Here is a 24,282-nt window from a genome sequence, read left to right on the forward strand (position 1 = left end):
TCTAGGGACTAGAAGACAAATATTAGCTTAACTCATGATAATAATTAGAAAGGTGCAAAGTTTACATCTAGAATATTATTTTGAGCTAGAGTTATGGTTGTTTTGAATAAAAAAATTTTTTTATTTAAATGAAGGATAAAGAATGGAATGTTATATTCAACTCTCTTGCCATTAACAAGGCCTATATTACAAGCCTGATGATTGATATCAGAGACTAAGTCACCCCCATCTTGGATGTAGTATAAAGTTTTAAAGGATTGAAAATAAATAGGCTAAATCCATAAATTATCAATTGCTTCATACCCAGGATAAGAAAAAAAATCCTGTTTTATGCATGAAGGAAAGAGTGAGGAGAACTTGAGGAATTATTGGCTAGACCATGGGAGCTACATGGTTTCTCACATTTGGAATTTAATCTGAAATCAGACTCCTCTAATTTGGTTACTCTGCAGACTTTTGGTGAGATTATATATATATATATATATATATATATATATATATATACACACACACACACACACACACACACACACACACACACACACACACACATACATACATATATGGTTTTTTTTTGAGATGGAGTTTCACTCTTATTGCCTAGACTGGAGTGCAGTGTCATGATCTCAGCTCACTGCAACCTCCACCTCCCGGGTTCCAGCAATTCTCCTGCCTCAGCCACCCAAGTAGCTGGGATTACAGGCATTAGCCATCATGCCTGGCTAATATTTGTATTTTTAGTAGAGACTGGGTTTCACCATGTTGGTCAGGCTGGTCTTGAACTCCTGACCTCAGGTGATCTGCCTGCCTCAGCCTCCCAAAGTGCTGGAATTACAGGCATGCGCCACTGCACCCAGTCTATATTTTTTCAAAGAAATGGAATGTGTCTGAACATCCTAGGTAGAAACTAAGACAAACAGTTATACTATCAATCTAGGATCATTTTTGTTCATTCTTCTAGATGTTTGCAATGACATTTGGAGGTAGTATTATAAAACTCTACAGAGTCATGGTTTAGTAAATTACTGTTAAATTATATTAATAATCAAACGCTAATATAATACACTGTTAAAAATGAGTGTTAATATGAAATGGTATGGCTGCATAAGAAGTAAGTTGCACTTATACTGCATTAAAACAACAAACACATAAAGTCATGGGTGGTGTCTCTTGCCTGTAATTTCAACACTTTGGGAGGCCAAGGCAGGAGAATCACTTGAGGCCAGGAGTTGAAGATCTGCCTGTGCAATGTAGCAAGACCTTGTCTCTACAAAAAAAAAAAAAAAAAAAAAAAAAAAAATAGCTGGGCATGGCGGAGCACACCTGTAGTCCAAGCTACCCAAGAGGCTGAGGTGGGAGGATCGCTTGAGCCCAGGAGTTAGAGGTTGCAGTGAGCTATAGTCACGCCATTACACATCAGTCTGCGTGACAGAGCAAGACCCTGTCTCAGAAAACAAAACCAAAACCAAAACCTAAAGAACTTATTAAAGCTACAGAGTTAAATGTTGTTTGGTGACGTGTCTCAACATGCAGTTGTTGTTTAAAAGGATTTGCTTACTGGCACTATCTTGGTGAAATGATAACACAAAGTTTATTTGATCAATTTGTGCAATGTAGACCATGTCATTCAGAACTGAGAAACTTATATTCTAAAACTTAAGGACCTGGAGGGGAAGGAGCAAATAGAAGGTGCCATTTGACTCGTCACTATGTGTTAGACACTTTCAAGCTTCCTTACATGTATTCAAATTTAATCCTGACCACACCACAGTCCTGTAGATCGGCATATAAGCTTGGGTGAGGAAGCTGTCCACAGTCAGTAAGTTTCTAGGTGGTGGGGAGAGTGCTCTGACCACAAAGTTCCTCCTCTTTTCACTTTAGGATGCTACCTACATGTTGAAAGTGTGAATTTATTCTTACAGCTACACTTCACTTCCTTAGAAAGCTAAGATGAGGGAAAGGTGCATAGAATGACTAAGCCAAGCAAATAGGCTTCTGGAATAACTCTAAACCAAAGCTGGAAGGTGTCACATTTTTCTAAAAAGAAACAGCTGTAGATGTAACATACTGTACACATAAAGAAGGGTTGAAAATGAAAAACCTATTTGTGCTGGAGGCAGGGAAAGGGGAAGAATACAATAGAAAGAAACAGGATTTGCAGTCAGAAAAACTGGGTACAAATGTCAGCTCTGTAGCTTGCTAAGACGTGTAACTCCAAGAAATAACCTTCCTGAGCCTAAATTTTCCTCATCGCTTACCATATCATGTAAAGAGAACAAGAAAGAGATAAATGATGTTTTAAGTCATAAAAATATTATAAAATGTGATTTTTATTTAACAGTTCATTTCTCTTTATATTAGCAAACCTATACATAAGCCATTAAAGATGTTCAAATCTGCAGAGTAATTCTTTTAGCCTTTTCTGCATGCTGTGGGGTGGGCAGAGATGTCTTTTTTTCTTTCCAATTCTGTTCCAATAAGTTCATTGGAAGGGAAACGGTTAGAAAGAGATCCTGGGTGAAACTATTATCCCATTCTCTGTCTCTTCTTTAAAAATTACTAATTTTCTTCTAGTCTGTTTTTAAAAAGCTCAGGTAGATCACAATAGGTTTCCTCCAGGTAACCAAACTCTTTTCCTATTTCCCTGGTGGATAAAGTTTTGAAGTATACTTAAAATCCAAAATCAATAGTTACCCAGAGAAATCCACTAATTGCAGTACTAGGAGGTCAACAGGAGCCTCAAGATACGTGCAGAAGAGAGCATGGCCGTCCTACTCAGCAACAACCTTAAAGGTTAGGAATATTGCAGCTTCCTGTAGCAACAAGAGAGTTCTGTCTTTCATAAAGTGAAAGTATTTGTATTTCCTGCCAAATTAATCTTTTGGAGGATTAGTTCCTATACATTTACTTTATTAAATCAGTTTCAAAGAGGACAAGCCAGACAGAGAGCACAAAGTGATTCATATAAACTCAGCTAAGCTTTCCACTCCTTCCAGCATCTTGAGTCTCTAGGTTTCAGACCTGCCTTATTTAACCCCAAATCATAAACATCAAGTTCTTTTGTCATTCATGGTTAGGACAGAAAAGAAATCTAATGATTGGGAAGATTCAGGTTTGCTTGTTTCCAGAGCCAGCCTGGGGTGAAAATTAAGAGATAACATGGTTTTGACTGAGAAGGGAGAATTGTAGTAATGGTCCAGACAGACATTTAATCTGGTTGCATGTGAGTCTGAGTCTTCACTCTTTCCAAAGCACCTCACCTCCTTTACACATGTGCTTCTGCCTCAATTACTATATCCCAGGCAAACAATTTTAACCAAAATTACTACGATCACTGCGTATAGTGTTCAATTTGGGTACAAAGCCACAGCAGAGACTGAGAATAATGTCTCAGCCTTTAAGTTTGAGACATTATTCTTAGTTATTATTCTCAGACATTATTCTGCATGGCTGGTTGGCTGATTGACTCTAGAGCAAGTGAAAGGGTGTGATGGCTTTCGGAGAGTATCTGTTGGGAATTTTTGTCTCTCTGGGTGTTTGTATGTGCATGAAAATGAAAGTTGTTGCAAATGTGAAGATTTCAAGCATTTTTCAAAAATTTATTAATATAAATAGGAAAAACTAGCTCAGTCAAAAACTACAATTTAAATCTCCTGGACATCCAGAATGTCTGGAAATGATCCTGGTGGAGCAGTAACTAGGTAATAGGAATTGCATACATAGATGGAGGTGGATGTTGGTGGGAAGTCTTGGGTTACCCCCTAACTTCAAAGGAGGCCACTGTTCACCCCAAAGGATTGCTGACCTTTGCTCCATATACTTCAGAAGCTCTTAACCTAATTGTAATAAAGAGCAAAATGCTTGAAATACATGAAAGGTACCATGCAAATATCTATTTGTTAAAATATGGCTTTTGTCTAGGTTAATTGCAATAAGAAAAGTAATACCCTCATTTCTATGACTCAGTCTTAGAATATGAGAATTTTCTCATGTAAAGGCTCCTCCCTGAGCAGTTAGATAGACATGAGTTTGATTTGTTTTATTGACAGAATAAGGGGAATGAACCCAACTTGGCCTTCTCCTCTTCTAAAATTGCGAATCCGTAAATTGTGGGCCTGATGGAAAGTCAATTAACTGGCGCTATAGGGAAGAGAAGCGTGGCCGGGTCTCAACTGGCTGCCTTTTAGGCCGCTATGGGCCATTGGACTATTTGAACCATGAAAGCATTTTTCTTTGCCTTTCGTGATTGAATGGCACGTTGACGTTTTCATTAGTCTGAGGGAGTTTCTTACTGTTACTACAAAACATAGCAACAGCCAGGATCCAGGCAGTCATGCCCTAAAATATTCTCTCTCTATTATTGTGTATGGAGGAAAAAGGAAACATCATACTTTCTGGTTGTGTGGCCTCTTCAACAAGGAAGAAAGTGATAAACAGCACTGACAAGGAGAAGATGATTCGAGAACAGGCGGTTTGGCAAAAGCAATGGACAGACAAGATGATCACGGGGTTCACGGAACACAATCCTAAATTAGCACAACTATGGGAATGAGATGAAAGGTGCTGGTCTAACAGACTGAAGCTGTAGTCTGCTGAGCAACACTCCCAGGTCTCCACAGAGTAGCATTTTTATTGCAGTATGTCTTTCATGGAAAATGGACAAAACTTTAAATAAATCACAATTACTTATTGCTTAGTATTTTGAATAATAAATTCTTTAGTTTATCAGTACCTCACGGCCTTCAATGTGCATTCTTCAGATAGTTTCAATTACATATACATTCTTTCTCCTGAACAATAAATTATTCTTAAAAAAAAGAAAAAGGAAAAGATACATATTTTAAAGCAAAGAAAAACAAAAGAACATATATTTTTGACATTTATCTTAAACTTATATGAAAACAACTCTATATGTTAGATGCTTAAATATAAATAATAAAGGACATTATGTTATTTACAATGTTACATAGTAAGTTGAGAGAGTAAAAACTGACATTAACTCATAAAGACAGTAAATGATATAAGAAAACATCCAAGTAATGTACAATATGTATTTACAAAAGAATATATAATAGAACTTGTGATATGTGGCCATTTCCTTCTGCCTACATTTCTCTTCAGTGTTTCATAGGTCTTTGCAGATAGAAATCTCTGGCTGGTGGAATGCAGCCAGTATTATTAATACAAGATAAGACAAGGCCTTCCTTATTTTCATCAATGTGAGCCATGCGCCCTTTAACCTCAGGCCATAAAAAGGAGTAGTTACTGAGCAAGTTACCCTGGATAAACTCTACCTATATCAAGACAGTCACCCTGAAACAAGAAAGAGATAGCAGGTTTGGGACACATTCACCTACAGAGGACCATAGAATGCTGTCCAGGCACTCCTGGGGGCAAAAGTCATACTAGGCAGGAAGGGAAAGTAAGAAAGTGAATCTTAGGAGAGACAAAAAGAGTTTTGCATGTATTTGCATGTATTATGCTCCACTGCATACACCTCAGTGGAATATGATTTTAGACCCAGGAAACAAAGTTGCTGTCAAAATCCTGGGCCATTTCTACTGCCTTAAAACCCAAGATAGCTTTCCATATGCTGGGAACATAGGTTCACACTGCGATTGCCACTGCACTGCCTGAATTTATTAACAAAAGTGGCCAAGAGTGATGTGACAAGCATCACAGAGATATCCCTGTGGACACAAATCTAGTGGCCATGGCAGGTGGCCCTGACCAGTTGGCCTTTCTTATCAAGGGTTCAAAGGAAGTCCCAATTATAACAACATGCCACCTCTGCAAGTGATCAGAATCAAGTCAGAAATAAAACTTCCTCTTGTCTTCAATTTTCATATATATTTGCAATTGGAAAATGTATAGCAATTCTTATAGTAAGAAAAATGTTGCTCATGGTTCTTAACAGAAGGTTCTATTTATTCTCAAAATTCTTCCATAATGGGACATCTGAGTACACCAATGCCCAAAGAATTTGAAACTTGAATTTTTAGGGTTTTAAATTTATGGTAGGAATTTCTTTATTGAAATAGCTAAGGATGAGTCAAGGCCTTCAAAGGCAATGTTAAAATAATTTAGAGAACTTCACTGGACTGACTGTCTTCTTCCCCATGCCATGAGCTTACTCATTTCTGCAGAATTGAAAAATCAGTACAAGTTGACAGAGCCTCCTCAGTGTAGGTTAAAAAGCAAATGAGGATACCACCGAGCACAGAGAAAGTGGCATGTGAACAGTGATGGAAAATCTGAGATACCAAATACTAACAGTAACTTCAAGAACCTGCAGAGAGCCATCTCTGTGGATTGCAGAAGCACGTGGGAGCGTAACATGACTTATGCCCAGCCTGCATTTTTCTGCGAAGACCTACTTGCATGTCATTTCTTCTTTTTAATTTTTAACATCAAGATTTGGTGAAGAAATACATTCAGTTCACTCGCAAATAATAAGCGATGACTCTCACTGACTTCGTGAACCTCCCCCCGCCAATAACCTGTTTCCCATTTGTTTCATGGTACCTAGGAGGTTACGTGAAATCTAAGCTTCAGCCCTGATTTCACAGATATCAGGCAGGCCATGAAATGGGTTCTGTGTTTCAGATAACTTTTTTCTTCCATTTTCCTGAATTAGCAGTTATTTCAAATGTTAATACTTATAGGCCTTCCTTTGATTTACCATCACAAGAGAACATGCAATGTTTAGACCAATCTTAGTCCTACTTTATGACAGTAAAGCAGAAATTAAAGAAGGTGAGGGAACTGGGTGGTGGAGCCTGTAAATGGAGAGGTCAGGACACAGGTGGGGGTCACTTCTGCAAGTAAAGGTGCAATCTTTCCAACAGGATCGACGTTTCCTGATGAATCATGACTTGTGGAAAATTCTAACTAATCACAAATCACATACACATTGGCCATTCCTGATAAAAATGTTCATGCATAGTTATGACCTGATCAAGGCAACATGGAAAAATAAGAGAAAAATAAGGGGTAGAAAGGGGTGGTCATCCACATTTAAAAATTCCAGCCGAGTCATCAAGCTTCTCTCCACCTATACGGTCACTCCTTCTGAACACGCTTATGATGGAAATATTTCCCTATGATGACAAGTCACTGCTATGTATAGCAGGCACGTTTGACTCTAGAAGTACTTCAGACAAAATGCTGCATGTGCTGTCTGGCCTGGACTTTTTGTGCTGCAATATGCCTCCTTCTGAGCCGAGAAGACTCAACCAATCACTAGCTCAAAATCAGTGAAAAATACAAGTCAGAAATGATTGCACCTTTATCAGCTGTGGTTTGATCTTCAACTAGAGAAGCCGCTGGATCATTCCCCCAGAGAAAGTGACACTGAGTCCTGTAAGGTGTTAGATTTACCCTGATAGCAAGCCAGAACCCATTTGCCTAAGCTATCCCTAAAACTGTTGCTTTTTGTCAAGAAAAATAAATCCAAATAAAGTAAATGAAAGCTCCTTTTAGTAAGAGCAAGCTGTCTTCTGATTAATAATATAGTTTTTTTTTAATCACAGTATTACTTTCTTCCTAATATGTAACATTACTTAGTGCGGTTTCTTGCTGTATTTAATAGTAGCATGCTGTTGGATCTACTATTATCTCAGAGCCCAATGAGCAAACCTTTGGCTGGCAGAGTAGACACAACTCATTTCATATTCTGAAAGCAAAGAAAACTTCATACACAAGAGAGGCGTATCGGATGGATGTGCCATTACAAGACATACTGATCAGGTGCTACTACAAGCAAACAGAGGGACAGTTGCAAGTCTTGCAAATCATACATCCAGTCAACGTCATAATGCAATGCACAAGAAGCCAGCAAAAACTGAATCTATGAGAGGGTTTGCCGAAATACTGTGGAAAAGCAATCACTGTAACTGTACAAAACTTGCTCTCGACATAACATAACATAAAGGCACCATTGATATCTTTCTCATTTTGAAATACTGTAAAAAATTGCTACATATGGCACATAACACATTTTTACATACATATATTTAATTTATAAAAGTTTTTTTTCCTGTTTTCTATTTGCAGAACTGCTAAAATAAAATAAATTGTTTAATTTAAGGTGGAATACTTTATTATATAAAATAAAGTTTTACAGGTGAATCTATGTGTTTATTTAGGTTTTATACAGCAATAGGGTCTTGGTTAGCAATTACACTAGACAGCCTGGCCTGGATTTCTTCCTGTGTCGAGAAGCGGCCTGCTGGGTTAGTCCTGCTGTCAGCCAGGCGGAAGGCAGGTGTTGCCTCCAGACCGGCTGCCAGGGGGTTCTGTATGCCCAGGAAAGGTGTATCTTCACCTACTCTTTCATCTTCTGTTTCACTCTCTGAGTTACTGCTCTGGGAGCTTGTGTTGCTGTCCACTTCCAATCTGTTAGCAATGTGGCCATTGGGCTTGGTTCTTTTGGCCCGCCGGCTATTGGCGAGTTTCTTAACAGGCTCTTGGACTGGCTCGTACTCCTGGGTCGTTTCATACTCCTCATCCTCCACTATCCTCAGGGGGCTAGGGGGGAGGCTGTTACTGTCATGCGCGGGGTTGTGGTGGAAGGAGCTGAACTGCTGAGGGTGATGGTCAAACTTCTTCTCCCGCAGCCTCGGTGGTGTCACGAGAAGTAGAGGTCTCTCTTCTTCCACGAAGGGGCTGACCGCCATGGAAGGCATGGACACCGTCATGCTGGACACGGGTGGAGACATTTCCGAAGGGGGTGATTTGGGGGAGCTTGGCGTGTGGAAATCTACAGGTGACATACGAGCCGGGGTGGTCATGGCTGACACATACCTGTGTGAGCACAGAATACCCTGCATAAGTGTGGTGGAATAAGAGGTACATAGCAGGGAAGGTAAGGGGACAGAGTCATGATATTACGTCATCAGAGAACAGAGAATTTCTATTCATTGTAGACTGCTCAATTATTTACGCTAGGAAATTCCACACCCTTGGAATCGAAAATTATGTAGCCAAGAGTTTCCTCACAGAAGTGCATGCAAAGATCAGCTAAATTGCCTAGCTCATCAAAGCCTTTGGGATTTTCAGTCTCATCACAATTATAAATAAAGGCATATGAGCCAAGACAAGAAGGCGTTAGGTCCTAGAAACCTCTCAGCTTATATAAGGACCAAGGCTCAGGGATTCGGAAGGGAAAGAAGTATTACTTAAATACTATACCTTCCTAAAGGCCAAGGGGTCTTAGAGAATGAAGCCCAAATGGGGAATGGAAGAAGATCTAAGATGAGTTGCTGATAGCTGGATCTGCATGCATTTGGATCTGTGTGCCTTGTTTCTCCTTAGCTCAGCTATAAGGTTATGTCTTATGAAAAAAAAAGAGCATAGTAACTTAGATTGATTCCTGACAACAGTGTCATACATTTGTGTGCTTTTCATTTCTTCCATGAAATGCAACTAGTTAACATTCAATTTGGAACTATCCATCCCAGCGTCCAACACCGTCAAAGGTAAGCCTGAGAGAACCTAATCTTGGCTTCGCAGTTACCCCAATGGAGGCTATGTCCAGTCTTTGGTCTATCTCTCTTCCAAACTCACAGCTATATCAGTCTTTGGTTAATGTCTTTCAGGATGCCCCAAGGATTGGCTGTACCACGGTACCTTCTGTCATGTTATGTCTGATACTGCTGAGTGATTCTTGCCATCAGGGCACCGAGCACATTGGTTTCACCATACCATGCTTTCTTCCCCCAGTATAAGAAGGCCTAACTTTTGGCACTGAGGGAGACGTGGCTTATTCAGAGTCACATTTCTCAGCTTTTGATGAAATGTTACCAATGTGCAGCACTAAATGACTCTTTTCTTCACACTGGCATTCACAGAGTCTAATTTGGCACGACCTGAGATGACACTGAATGCCATCATCTGAACTCTCCCTAACAGGAACAGAAAACCTATGAACCTCCCTGCTTTTCCATCATTCGCAGTAATACAGATGTGAGAGTTAGCTGTCTCTAAACTGGGAACGTGCCTGAGAAACTGAAATATGCAAGCTTTGAGTCTTCAGACTTTTGGTTTTGAGGGTACTTAAATTAAGCTCTCAGGAATGCTAATTCAAATTCAACCAGCGTATAAAAATGATTCATCTTTTCTCTCCATAATCTCTAGGTTTAGGAATATTTTATACTCCTAGATGCTGTCTGGAAGCCCAATACAGCAGGGAAATGTAAACATTTAAGGATAAATATCACTTGTAGTGATGAAGAAAGATTTCATCTCTAACTTCCTTTTCATGTTTCAGAAAAAGATTGAAATAGAATTGATAGACTTCTTTAACACATAAATATGGATTTAAGACCAAAGTTTTAAAACCATTTAAACCCTGCCTACTTTTCCATTGATTGGTTGCAGGGAAACCTCTGATTTCATAACTTTCATAATGTTCAAAGATATCATTTTTGGGGAAAGGCCCTTGAAGAAGTAACCAACAGGCCTGCAAGCCCAGAATGTGTCATTTTTTATTGTAAGTACTTCCCAGGCCACGAGTGAAAAGAGTCTATCAAAGTCATCTTAGTCTACGTGTGTAACTACCACATAAACATGGATTTGACATTAATGTAAACCTTTTAGTAAACGGTCAAAGATTAGACTGAGATGACAATAAAATAAAGTAAAAATAAATAAAATACAATTCAGCAGACTTGCAAACAAACAGGTGATAGCTTACCTCTGATTTCATAAATTCCATAATGTTCTAAAATGTCAGTTTGGGGAAAAGGCCCTTGACAAAGTAATCAACAGGCCTGCAAGCCCAGAATGTTATTTTTTACTGAAAGTACTTCCCATTCCACGAGTGGAAAGACTCTATCAAAGTCATCTCCACCCATGCAACTACCACATAAGTAGGGATTTGACATTATGTAAACCTTTAGTAAATGGTCAAAGATTAGACTGAGATGACAATAAAATAAAGTAAAACTCAGTGGACTTGCAAACAAATAGGACCAGGCAATAGCTTACTGATGGGCTAGAAATACTGGTCATCTTCCAGCTCAGGTGAAAATGGAGAAAGAGAATCTATGAATTCAATAATTACTATTTAATATCTCTTTTTTTTACTTTCCTCCATTCTTTATTTTACCTTTGCTGTAACTCCCCCAACCCAACCCAATCTCCCCAAAGGAAAGCCAAAACATTTTGGAATAAAGGGCCATCTCGAAGGCAGTGTCTGCTTTGAAAACCACCTGTGAAGACTGCCAGACGCAGCATCCAAGAGATTTATTTATTCATCCTTCTTGGAATTTCATAAAAGGGATACTATAGGGTGGAAGGCAAGCAGTTGCCCCCCCTCCATGACATTCAGCAATGACATAGCCCTTGATTTGACTTAATTGAGGCTGGACAGTAAGACAGGGTTAGCAGATAAGAACACAAGGCCAGATCAACCACCGAATCAGAGTTTGGATAACTGGCAAATTGGAATTATAGAAGGGTCCTTATCAAGCATTGATGCCACCCCTCTAATGTTACAACTGAGGACACTGAGACCTCGAGTGGGTCTGAGCCCACGGCCAGAGCTGGAAACTCCGTATGCCGCACCTTCCGCATCAAAGCATCCCAGCTCTTTAAGAGTCTGTTGCCTGTCAGTCACTGGGACGACGAGAGAAGCTCAGAAGAAATAAGTTCCATCAAACAAAGAGATGACTTCATCAACTAGGAGCACTCCTAGAACAGGTAACTGCTGCCCCTTATTCTGATTAGAGTAGATTTCCTGAGGTGAGACCGCAGGTGCTCACGGGGATTCTCTGACTGAGTTTCTCCTCTGCAGTAGCTTTGCCCTTCGGTTTTACCTTTCACTATGAGGAGAGTCTCGGTAGGAATCAGGGGTTTCTCTGGCATGCCTGAGGAAGCTGTTACATTCACGAGGGCCTCCTGTGCCATTAAGACGTCCTCTTGGGCCCCCAGTTGGGCTGCTGTGCCTACTGTTTTCTACGGATGACATCATGATGACAGAGTGGCTTTCCGAAAGGATGCTTTCAGTGTGTCCGTTGCTCCAGCTGCGGACGAAATGGGAGAGGCAATGAGATATTTCATTCAAAAATTATATGCGAAAAATGGAAATGAAAGGAATGGATTCTGACAAATGTTTCAAACTACTGATGCATCAGGAGATCACTGCAACATCATTTGTTTCCGAACAGAATTGCCACAAAGATAGTTTGCTATAGAGAGGATCTTGATTTGGTTTGGCTTTGTAAGGATACAGTATAGTCACTTGTTCACTCATTCAATAAATATTTATCGAGTGCCACTCTGCACTGTATAATTACAGTCTCTCTGTTCTTGGAGTGGCTTAAAGAAACATTTTGTTGTACGTGCTACATTTGGAGGTCTAGCATTGCTCTTGGTAGAGTGAGTGCATTCAGATGGCGATCGCCAAGGCATTTGAGAATTTAGGGTTCTGCTATCAACCGATTCTCATGTGCATTTTCCAGGGCAATCCAATCGTTGAAAGAAGTCGACTTCTAAGTATTATGCAGAGCCAAAGACAGACTTGTCACAGGGCAGCAGTAGCACGGCATGAATAAAGACAATCTCAGGTATGAGAAACAACGGCCCTGTGGAGGAGGCATAATGATCTCTTTTTGGTAATGAAAAAATTGAGGTTCAAATTTATGCAGGAATTAAGGGCAAAGCCAGCTGATTTTCAAAATCTGTTGCTGCCCAAAGACCATCCATTTCATGGCCCCTTTTCTCAGGCAGTAGTATCAAAAGGCAATGTGCAACAATTCATTCCGAGAGAAATGCTGTGGAATTTTCAGATTCTCATACCTGTGGCTAGGAGTCTGGGTGACGGTGGTGGAGTGATGGGCTGTGGAAGTATAGTGACTGGTGGAAAAGGATGTCTCTGCTTCTCTCTCAACAATCTGCTCACTAGAGATGACGTTTTTAGATACGTATTGCTGGATAAACAAAAAGACACAACTTGAAGATTCATGTCAATCAAGGCACTAATATTGTCATGTAAATAAAAATACTAACACTGTAAATAAAAACACTAACACAAACACACAAATCTAGTCTTGCACACATGCTTTGTAATAAATTCCATTTCCCCAACGGCCAGATGAAAAATCCTGTCCTGGACTACTGTGGCTTTTAGATTAGATGAATAGTTAATTAAAAACTCTATGGATGTGCATCCAAAGTAGGGCCACCATCCCAACTACATTTTATCAACAAAAGGCCTATTTCTTCTATTATTTTCAATTAAATAACATGACTAGAATTTCATACAAACACCCATCCAATATTCATTTGTTTCATGGTTATTGCAAGTCGAAGACAGCTAAACGCTATTTGACTGAAACAGAAGCAGAGAGATGGCTTGTATAATTTCAAATTTCAAAGCACTAGAAAAAATAATTTTAAACCTCTATATTTTGGACTTACCTTTCTCTTTCCATTTTCTAGTGCCCACATTGCCCTACTAATGTCATTGAAATGTTTAACTTATTATCAGTGGTAGGGCTAACAAGACTACTGATAAATTTGAGGGGCTTAGCAATTGTCAAGTCACACATCTTGACAAAGCACATAATATATGGAGGACATTTCTATTTAGTGGAGGTCGATTCTACTTTCTTTTCTTTCTTTTTTGTTTTTTGAGATGGAATCTTGCTCTGTTGCCCAGGATGGAGAGTGCTGGTGCAATCTTGGCTCATTGCAGATTCTGCCTCCTGGGTTCAAGCAATTCTCCTGCCTTAGCCTCCGGAGTAGCTGGGGTTATAGGCACATGCCACCATATCCAGCCAATTTTTGTATTTTTAGCAGAGATGGGGTTTCACCATGTTGGCCAGGCTGATCTCCAACTCCTGACCTCAGGTGATTCGCTTACTTCTGCCTCCCAAAGTGCTGGGATTACAGGCATGAGCCACCACACCTAGCCAGATGCTACTTTATTTTCATCAGCAAACCACAGTAGTTTTTACTGTTTCTATTAGGGAGGGAGGCCTATTTTGAAGTTGTGTTTTAAATGCTGTTAGTATTGATACCAAATTGAGTTAAATAATAAGAAAACCAATAGAAAAGAATACTCTTTTATGAAATAAGGCACTTTATAGTCTGATGGTCTGTGGACTCTAAATATATTCACGAAGATTCAAAAATATACAACTTGAATTATGCTTGCAACTCTAGCTGGTTCTCATAGTGGAAAGGCTATTCCATGTGGATCTTCCTGGGAAGTACAGCTAACCTGATTTAAGGAAAGGATTCCCACTGACCTACTTCTAGTCCCTGCACCATTTCACTATTGCTTCTTGGGAGGCAATGTAAGCTCAGTGAATCTAATGAAAATAATACTTAACGATTATTGAACACTCACTAAATGCCACCAGGCTAAGTGCTTTATGCAAATTACCTTATTTAAAACTCATGAATAGTCTCTGAAGTAGGCATTGTTTTTAAGTCTGTTTTTATAATGAAGAAGTAAGGTCGAGAAAGGTTAAAGCCCAAAGATGCATCACATGAGCAGTAAATGTAATCCAGACAGTCATTCTACCTTTTATATATCGTAACATGTATGGGGACAGATTATAGTTCCTTTTGTAGTGAATATAGTTATCAATTGTGCAGAACATTGTGATGAACACTGTTAGAGGGTGGAAAAGCAACAGAGTATGTTGACCTATAAGCACCTTGCTCCAACAAAGACTCGAAGGTCTTTGCTACAAGACTAGCTGATAGTTTAGTAACCACCAACTCTGTAGTTGGGTCTATGATATATCTGTTCCACTCAAAATATACTTTTTTTCTATAGGATAGAAAGTGGTACTTCAATAGAATCTTCAAGTTTTGTGTATTATGTAAAAACCATACATCATAGCAATAATTTGTAAACAGAAGGATTATACTGGAATTGAAGGAGCAATAGTCCAAAAGCCAGGAGATAGTGCAGCTCTGACCCTTATCCGTAAAAAAGAGAGAGAGTTGAAAGATAGTATCTTCAAACTCTCCAGAATCTAATATTCTTTGATCTAGTTGTATTTAAAAAAAACTGAATGCTGAGTGTTTGGTACAGTATAAACACAATATTTTAATGATTATGGATGCATTTTATCTGGAGGGCTTGTCACTTAGAAAGGGTCAGGGAAGAAGCTGGCATGACATTCTTCTGCTTTTGCTACTGAGAAGCTTGTTTGATAAGTCACTTGACCTTTCCACACCCTAAAGGAAATCAAAATCCTTTGGAATTCGTAATCAGTAAATCATCAGGCACTGTGACGTACCCCTAAGAAAATAACTCTAAAGCTCTTTGCTCGGTTATCTGTACTAATCAGTTACAGACTGGAGTAGCCTGTATTTCTAAGATATATATAAAAAATTCTTTTTGATTATTGTACTATTAATTTTGTTTTCTCCCCCCGCCTCCACGTAAGCCCCAGCTATAGCCTCCTTGCAGAACAAACTCAACACTATTATTCCAACCCCTTAATGAACACTTTATAAGAGGAAATGTGCTGATTTTACAGTAACCAAATCCACTTTAAAAAATGTTCCCATTATTTTCTCCTGGCAAAAACTTGGATTCCTGGAAGCCATGGTGATTAATGGCAGCAGCTAAAAGCTTAAGAGCTTTCGAAAATAAACTTCAAGGCGTCTGAACAGAGGAGAGAGGCTCAGTTTTTTCCACTGGCCAGAATCAACGTACATTCACCAGCTGGACGTTCTCGGGGGGTGGGTTGGGATGGTGAGGTCCATTGGCAATGTTCATCATGTTGTTTCGTTCAGACCGAAGGCTCTGCCGAAGACGGTCATGAAGCTTTTTCCGCTGTTTCCTGGACATAAAAAAGGGAGCATTTTTTTTTTTGATTATGTACATTTCATAGTGGAGCCAAATCTTTATTCTACCAACACCTATGAGTAATTCAAGGCAATAGATTGGTGATGAGGAAGAGGGAAGGGAGTGTGTCCACTCTATCCTAGAATAAGTGAAATCACACATCCTTACTAAATAGATTTTAAAAGCCATATGGGATTCTTATGGAAATTTAGCGATTTTACTGAGAGACAAGAAAAAAAGAGGATAACACAAATAAGTTGATAATTGACTAAAATCCCAATGTTCCTAATCAATCCATCTTTGCCTAAGTCTTACAAATGGACACTTATTTCTCAGATAATAATTTGTGCTGGGCTGGGCATGATGGCTCATGCCTGTAAGTCTAGCACTTTGGGAGGCAGAGGCAGAAGAATCACTTGAGTCCAAGAGTTTGAGACTAGACTGCACAACATGGAGAAACCCAGTCTCTACAAAAAATACAAAAATTAGCTGGGCTGGTGGCATGCACCTGTGGTTCCAGCTACTCGGGAGGTTGAGGCATGAGCATCACTTGAAGCTGGGAGGTGGAGGTCGCAGTGAGTTGAGACTGTGTCACTGCATTCTAGCCTGGGTGACAGAGCCAGAATATATCTCAAAACCAAATTGTGCTATAGAATTTCTAAGACTGACTTCATTTATAGTTTTTCCTGGGGTCTCTTAAGGAAACGAACTGAGTTTTGAATATACACAGTTAGCATGTTTGTGATGAGTGAGAATGTGGACATATTGTGCCAATAGATTTTGGCACAACTGTAACATGATCCTACTCTGGTAATGCTTTTTGTGTAATTAGGCAGTGAATACTGAGATGGAATCTAATGAGACTCACCAGGTCGATTCCATGAAGGCTTATCTCTATCACTTAATTCTGGCAATACACTACATCATGGGATATTGAGAAAGTACAATCCATGCTCTGGATTTTGTGGTAAAAGCATATTCTTTTTCTTCCTCAATGCAACATTCAGATTATGAAAATATTCCCATGGATGGTTTGGCAAGAGAGTATTAAGAAGCAACATTCTTTCAAAAAACCTTGTTAATTTAACATTATATGAGATTTGAAATGTAAGTTATATGTAGGAGAAAAAAGTGAAGAGAACTCATGTCACATAGCAATTGAATTTGTTAACATGGACCGAACTTAAAGTCCAAATATAAGGAACCCAAATCTATTCTAATGTTTTCTCTTTTATTTTTTCAAAGAAAGTTTTGCTTGATTTTCCTCCCCTGAGATTCCTTTTGTATACCTTACACTGTGAGAGCATTTATACTGGCAACCTAATTAGATAGAATTGAAAAGTAATCACTATACCTCAGAAAACTGCATTTCAAACACCATGAAGGGTTTCCTTTACCGGGTAAATTTTAGTGTAAATTGGACTTGTTCTCAGTAGTCCTTTGAACTAAAGGTACTACTGTACCCCTAATGCCTTCAGTCTCTAACTCATGAAGTTTTTCTTGGTGCAAATTAGTTTCTTTAGGGGAGAAATTGATTATACTAAGCCCTAAAATGGACTTTTGATTCCTTCTCTCTCCTTTTAGAATAAGGCACCTTCACTCCACCTCACCCATACACACGCCTTCCTCACAAGCCTGTCCCTCCAGCCCTTTATCCACTCACTCAGGGGCTGTGGCCATTTATCAGAAATATTTAAAACACGTTCACATGAATAGGCAAAAAGCTTTCTAGTTCTGTATTTAGGAGATGATATCCTCAAAATGGATTATTTAGAGGAAGTAATCTTCCCCCACCCCCTTTTTTTAATCCCCAAGACTAGGCTATGGAGCTCAGATTCTGCAAAGCCCCGGCCATCTAAGTTGTCTCTGCATTAAGGAGAGAGAAAGGCATGGAGGAGGAAGGTTTACTTGGTTTTGCAGTAGGCCACCACACACATGATGCCGACCACAAGGAGGGCGATGCAGATGCCGGTTATGGTCAGCACTCTCTTCTGGTAGAGCTCCTCTGCCTCTGGAAAGGGATGAGAGCAGATGTCATGACAGGTCATTTCCACTCGCCAGGACTGACTACAAACGAACAGTGGGCATGCTGCATGACATTGTCCATGTTCACAAGAACATTAAATACGTGACAATTCTTCATGTTGACACACATAGCTAAGGTACAACATGCTCTGCACTTATGCTTTGAACATCAATGGCAAAGCCCACTGGGGCCATTTACTATACAAATATTATACTCAAAAATTATCTCTAATTATAAGCTATAGATATATGCAGTTGATAGTTAAATTGGAAATCATAAACATTAATTATAAAATAACTATTGGTTAAAACTCTGTAGTTTTTATTTTTATTTTTGTAAAGTCTCTTGCAAAATAAAATATAAAAAGCTCTTGCAAAGACAACAGGAGTCAACACCAATTAAAGGAGCCGGGATTGGCATCACTGGGGCCCTCCCTTCCTTGTTCCGCCCTTCTTTATCCCCCAGGCCCTGACCTTTTTGTATTTCTCAGCTATTTTATATCATCACTTCATATCCAGTGGTCTTTACAAAGAGTCATTCTAACTTAAATGTATTAAATTCAAAGACATTTGCAAAATGAACTTGGCTTGTAGTTAACTAGTAAATTGAGTCAGGCTCTCTGCAATTTAACAGTAAAATGTGAACACAAGAAGCAATACAATACGAAGTAGCAGGGCACTGTATCAAAGAAAATCCCAAATGATGTGTAGGACAGTCAAGGGCCCAAATGGAGGCTTGTCCTTTGGAAGCCAATTCTAATTACTCCACCAATTGTACTGAGGAACAAGTTTATTTGTCCAAAGAGGTCACCAGTACAAATGATGTGTGATTTGGAATAGAGTGCACATTCCTACATTGGCCAACTTGGCACATGAGCTAATGTAGGTTATGCTCAGGAAGTGTGATGCTTAGAACTTTGAACTGAAGGTGTTACTGCACCCCAAATGCAATCATTCGCTAACTCGTGGAAGTTTTTCTATTTGCTAAATTAGTTTCTTTGGAGGATAAGTTGATTATACTAAGGTAGGTCAGGTTCTTAACAAGATTTGCTGATTTAATAGGGATGCTGATCCCTTAGGACCTGAGCTTTCAGGGAGTCTAATTACATTTATTGGAAGATCTTCACACATTCACTCAGAAAGAGAACTCAACTGGTATGAAATAAGCAGTGTAAGCTATTTACTTGCCGTTATGATCAATAAATTGGTCAAGAACTGGGGAATACTGTACAAACAGAGCTGACTTATCGGCACATCAACAAGGAACCCTTGAGGCATATTTCCGTATTATATCAGTGGTGGCACAACTACACCTTTTTCTCTTTTGAGAGAGGGCAGCTTGCAGGAAGTTTTCTTGAAATGAAAAAGTGAATTTTAATTTCTAGGATACAGTGGACCTTATCATGAAACAAAACATTTCCTACAAGCCGAGTCCATGATAATCAAATTCCAGTGAACAGGTCAAGAACATTGTCAAATCAAATTAATATAGCACTGATTGATTATTAACAGGAGGAGAAGGAGAAGAGAAATCAGTAGGTAAAGGACTAGAATGCTGCATAGATTACACAAAAACAAATCAAAAGGGTTGGAGGTGGATAGGAAAAACAAACTGAGAGGACAGACAGACTGACAGAATGACAGAGAGACCAAGGAAGGGAAAACAAGGTTAAAAGTTAAGGAGCCATCTGAAGTCCCTGGCACAGCATGCCTGATACTAAGGGAGGAAAAATAAATAAAAGAAAACCAGAGAGAGGAAATGCTTGGGTGGGAAGAAAAGGTGGATGCAAAGTTGGAAGGGTCATTCCATACAGCATAACTCCTAATCTAAGCTAGCAGTCATGTGGAAGCCACAGTTAGAAAGCGAAGCGGCTAGTGCATTGCAGTGAAATAATGCACCAGGAGATATTGAGTTGGTGTCACGGATTTTTTTGTGTGTGCAGCAAAAGTCAGATGAGGACATGGAATGTGAGTGCTTACATGTTAATGGCATGTGTCTGCTGCCTCCCCTCCCCCATAGCCACAGAACAGGGAATTAATCTCTGTGAGGTGTTATCTGGTTGCTGCTGCTGCTGTAGTCTCCCTTCTCGATATCCTGATCAGGTTTTAGAACACATGTCTAAGAAGCAGAGCTGTCACCTCATGGGTCCTTCACCCTGGGACCCAGGACGCAGAGCACAGCTCCTTGGCTGTGATGAGTTGGTGAAAAAATAGGAGTGTAGTTATTATTGCCAAGAGATGATGGCCCTGTCTGACTGTCCTCTTTTCTTTACCCTATTGTTTTCTTCTTTGAAGATGGCAAGCCTGCGGTCATTCTTTTCTACTGACATCTTAACATCCTATCTTTAGAAAAAAGCTGAGAAAATGCTTCTGCAAACTTCAAAAATGGAGACATGGACAAGGGCTAAAAGAAAAAAGGCATTATGCATACTCTCAGGGATTCTTTGGACAAATTGTCTTCTGGTTGCTGTTAATTACAGAAGAATAGATTGAGCTGCGTTTGGAAGCATATAGTGCATGATGATGGGTGTATTCTCTCTACGCTGTGTAGGCAGACACATGTTTTCCAGTAAAATGATCATTTCATGGAAATAAAGAGGTAGCTCAGTAAAGGCCAAAGGGTAATGTAACAGCACTAAAATGAACTGATTCAGGCCAATGCCCATAGAATACAGATGTGGGATTAAAATCCTGTATTCACATCAGCATTGGCCAGATACACTACAACTCTCACCCACATTTCTATTTGAATTTTTTACAGTTTTGCTCAATCAGGTGATCCCACACTATGAATGTGGTCAAGGAAAAATACTTGGTGAAAAATAATATAAACGATGGATTCTTTAACCTCTTTTTTCACCATATTATTTTCTTCTGTGTCAGATCAGTTGGAGAAGAGCAAATTAAAGACAGACAGGGCTAAAAACAAGAGTCCCTCACTCCGATTGGTGGGTCTGTCTCTCGATGAGCAGAAATGCCCCAGAGTCTTCATGGTTTGGCTGGACTAATGTGTTTCCAGATCATGGACATTTTTCAGTCTGATCTGGCCTGGGCAAGACACAGAACCCTTACCTTTCTCAGTTGTACTTGACCTTTAAGGTCTGATTTTCCTGAAGGATGTGATGAACTGGTTTAGTACGCTGGCCAGCCTGGAATTATGAACCTCTGGAAACTGTACCTTTGAGAAGTGTAGGGATAGCAGCACCCTGTGTCCTTCCTAACCCATAGAAGAGCTTACTGAGGGGGAAGTGATATATCTGAACTATCCTTCACTTCATTGTTGGGGACAGAAACAATAAATTCTGTAGTCAGACCCTCCAGCTATAAAATGAGAAATATGCTGTTAAGGATAGAAGGGTATGGGTAATGGCAGAATTTTTTCCCTCCCTGCAGGATAGGCCAATGATCCGTTTCAGAAGTGGGACAATTTTTTTCCCTGAGGGAAGAAACTCCAATAGATAGCTCCCCTCAGTAGACAAGGTGCTCCCTATAACAGAGGTGCTCCCCCTGTGTTTCTCCCTCTTGGGAGACATTCTGCGATGCACAAAGGCCCATTCACATGCATTTGGGGGCTTCTCAACAAATTGATAGTTCACGTCTGAATTTTTTTTTTTAAGGAAGAAATGGGCAAGCCACTGGGCAATCCCTGTAGCTAGAGCTTGCAACTGCCTCATTTCCCACAAAGTGTGGAAACTACATTATGTGCAGACTGCCACGTAATCGCCCAAAAGGCGGCAGCAGCTGTAGGATGCCCCTGCTGCATGATGTCCCTGAAGCCAGCTGGATGGGGACCAGATATTCTGTGAATCAGGACATTGTGTCGCTGACCCAACCATGGTCCAGGACTGCATGCAGCATTGAGAAAGACAGGCTGGCCTGGCCCTGTGGAGTCACTGGGAAGGTTGCACAGCTCTTTGCTCCCCAGAGACTGGTCTTCAATCCCAACTATGAGGGATGAAGGCCTTTGGAAGGAGTGTGTCCAAATTTTACATATTCATATATTTTTCTTTTACATTCACAGTGTGAAATTTTCTATTTGATTACTCGTCTGGATAATCTTCATGACTCAAATTTAATTCCATTACCACTGGAATCTCCACCTAAAATAGCACAAGCCTGCTTTCTTTCTGTCTTCTATTTCCTTCTTATAAGATAATGAAGTTGACTAGGGTGGTGCTTGAGTATGTCCAGAAAATCTGAGTAATTCAAGTCTGTGCATTTAATATGGTGTTGTAATGTTAAGGGCTTTCTATATACATTACATTGTCTATATTAAATACATGAGTTTTACATTGTATGCCAAAATCCTACCAGGCTAAGACGCCGTGTGTTTTTTAAGCAGATGGATTTAAAACATCTTTTATTCTCAGGACACTGGGTAGATTCCCCCTGCATCCTTTATGTACCACTACATAAAAGATAGGACTTATGTGCTACTACACAAAGGATAGGACTACTATCCAGCTTTTAAATAACAGCATAGCCAGATCCAATCAGTGGGTTAAGCAGCATGGGATATATGTGAATTTGCAGCAGTTTTAAACTCTAAGTGAAGTATGCTTGGGAATCTAAACCCTGCTGCACTCAGTAACATTTCAGTAAACTAATCATAGATTGAACGCAGAGAAATCATTGTTATAGCTGTATGATCCCTTCTAAAGAAAAAGGAAATTAGTTAGGAACTGAAAGGTAAGAGTAGGAAGGGAAAAGATTTCAGCTCATAGGCTCTAAATTCTGCAGGCTAAAAGGAATGATGATTGGTCCATACCCATAAATTCAATCCCAAGATGCTCTGCCAATGCAGAAAGTTGACAAAAAAAAAAGAAAGAAAGGGACAAAGTTTCAGAAAAGAGCATTACACTGCACTCCAAAACACATTACACATGACTATTATGGCTCTCTGTGCGTGCACATTGAACCAGACAAATGGTGCGTGGTTAAGAAGCAGTGCTCAGGTATGCCTCTGTGAGCGCACATAGGGAACGTCTCTTTTTACAAGGTGTGCAAAATACCAGCACACTATACCTTTATTAACCCTTAAAAGACCTTACTGAGGGAGAAGTTATGTCACTAAACTATCCCCTTTACTATTTCCCTGTTTGGGAATGGAAAGATCATTTTTAAAATCAGAAAAGGCATTTGATATTGTTGAATTCCTTTTTTTAAAAGGCAGAAGCAAAATTCCAAGGAGGTGAAATTCTTTTTTAACACCCACGGGCAGAGGCAGAAACAGAAGCCAAGAGGATGGTAATTTGGTCTGAAAAATGTTATCAGGTTGGACTTGAATTTTTTTCATTGTTTGTGGGTAGTCGGTCTCGAATACTTCTTGCTCATTGGTTATGTATTTATTTTCTTAGCTGTATCTCTTTTACTTCTCCTAAACGTCCACTTTCCTCATCACTTGTCTGTTTCATTCACAGAAAGTAACAAACACTTCTGCCTCAAAACCCCAAACAGAGGCTTAGGACACTGCAGACTGCTAGTTTTTCTCATAGAAGTTCTGTGTGGCATTGGACAATTCGATGCCTCACTTTTTAAAACTGTAAAAAAAAAAAAAAAAAAAAAATTAAGTGGGAAAGATCCAATTCCCAGGTCTTTCATCTTAACTTATTACTCCTTTAAATAACAGAGAGCCAGCTAGATCACCTCTCCAGAATGCTGGACTCCCATGCACACGGCCACACGGAGGACCTGCAGGGCTGCCTAGAGAAGGGGACTCAAAGGAATGAGCCAACAGTAAGCAATCCTGGCAGCTGGGACTCCAGAGACTCCAGGATTGCAAGAACAGCAGAACCTGCAGAGACGCCAATGAGGAAGTGGGGGAAAATGAGGCCAAAATAAAAAATCTCCAGGGATGACACTTTTCATTCTCAAAACAGAAACTGATAATCAAATTTCATGATGTGGAAGGCTCTAGGACTTCCCTTCTCTCTCTCTTTCTCTCTGTGTGTGAATGTGCACATGCACGTGCATGTATGTGTGGTCGGGAAGTAGGTAGGAAAGAGACACAGCATATCAACTGAGATCGATATTTTCTTTCTTTGATCACTGCCTCGAGAGGTACGAGGTCTATCCAGTGATATGGCAAGGCATCTCTTAATTTTGAAAAAATGCACTGGAGGGGCGTTTCTCTTATGAAAACCTGCATTTGGGCATGGTAAAAGTACCTCATGTAGAGAGGGAAAAAGCGGGAGATGAGTGTGCTGGAATCATCTTGGTTTCAGGTCCTGCCTCCGCTGTGGACCTGTTTAATGCCTTTGAACACGGTAATTTTTCATTAACAAAATATTTTTTAAACAAACACATGCCTCACTGGGCGTCCCTGGGGAGTAAAGGAGACACGAAATAGGTTGACTAACAGCAAAAGGGGTTAACAACTTAGGTAGCAGACACATCAAGAGATGTACCTTGGGCCACTTACTGTATTCTCATTTACTTTTGGC

At 39.8% G+C, this 24,282-nt stretch overlaps 1 protein-coding gene across 7 annotated transcripts in view; it reads right to left on the reverse strand.

Annotated features, from left to right (window-relative positions):
- Positions 1–4,612: 4,612 nt before the first annotated feature.
- Positions 4,613–24,282, reverse strand: part of NRG1 (neuregulin 1) — a 1,119,143-nt gene continuing 1,099,473 nt past the window's right edge. For 4 of the 7 annotated variants that reach the window (XM_064368894.1, XM_012476013.3, XM_012476010.3 and 1 more), the window contains 6 exons: positions 22,608–22,631; positions 17,723–17,825; positions 15,683–15,809; positions 12,802–12,932; positions 11,820–12,026; positions 4,613–8,805 (listed from right to left, as the gene is read on the reverse strand). In XM_064368894.1, the coding sequence (XP_064224964.1) occupies positions 8,151–8,805; positions 11,820–12,026; positions 12,802–12,932; positions 15,683–15,809; positions 17,723–17,825; positions 22,608–22,631 (1,247 nt within the window). In that variant the 3' untranslated portion in view covers positions 4,613–8,150. Of the gene's footprint in view, positions 8,806–9,192; positions 9,335–11,819; positions 12,027–12,801; positions 12,933–15,682; positions 15,810–17,722; positions 17,826–22,607; positions 22,632–24,282 lie in introns of all 7 variants that reach the window. The other 3 variants (XM_012476011.2, XM_021675850.2, XM_012476016.3) reach the window with 2 other exon arrangements.

This window comes from Aotus nancymaae, unplaced genomic scaffold, assembly GCF_030222135.1.
Source record: "Aotus nancymaae isolate 86718 unplaced genomic scaffold, 86718_ANA_hifiasm-v0.15.2.pri h1tg000079l, whole genome shotgun sequence".
Lineage (NCBI taxonomy): Eukaryota > Metazoa > Chordata > Mammalia > Primates > Aotidae > Aotus > Aotus nancymaae.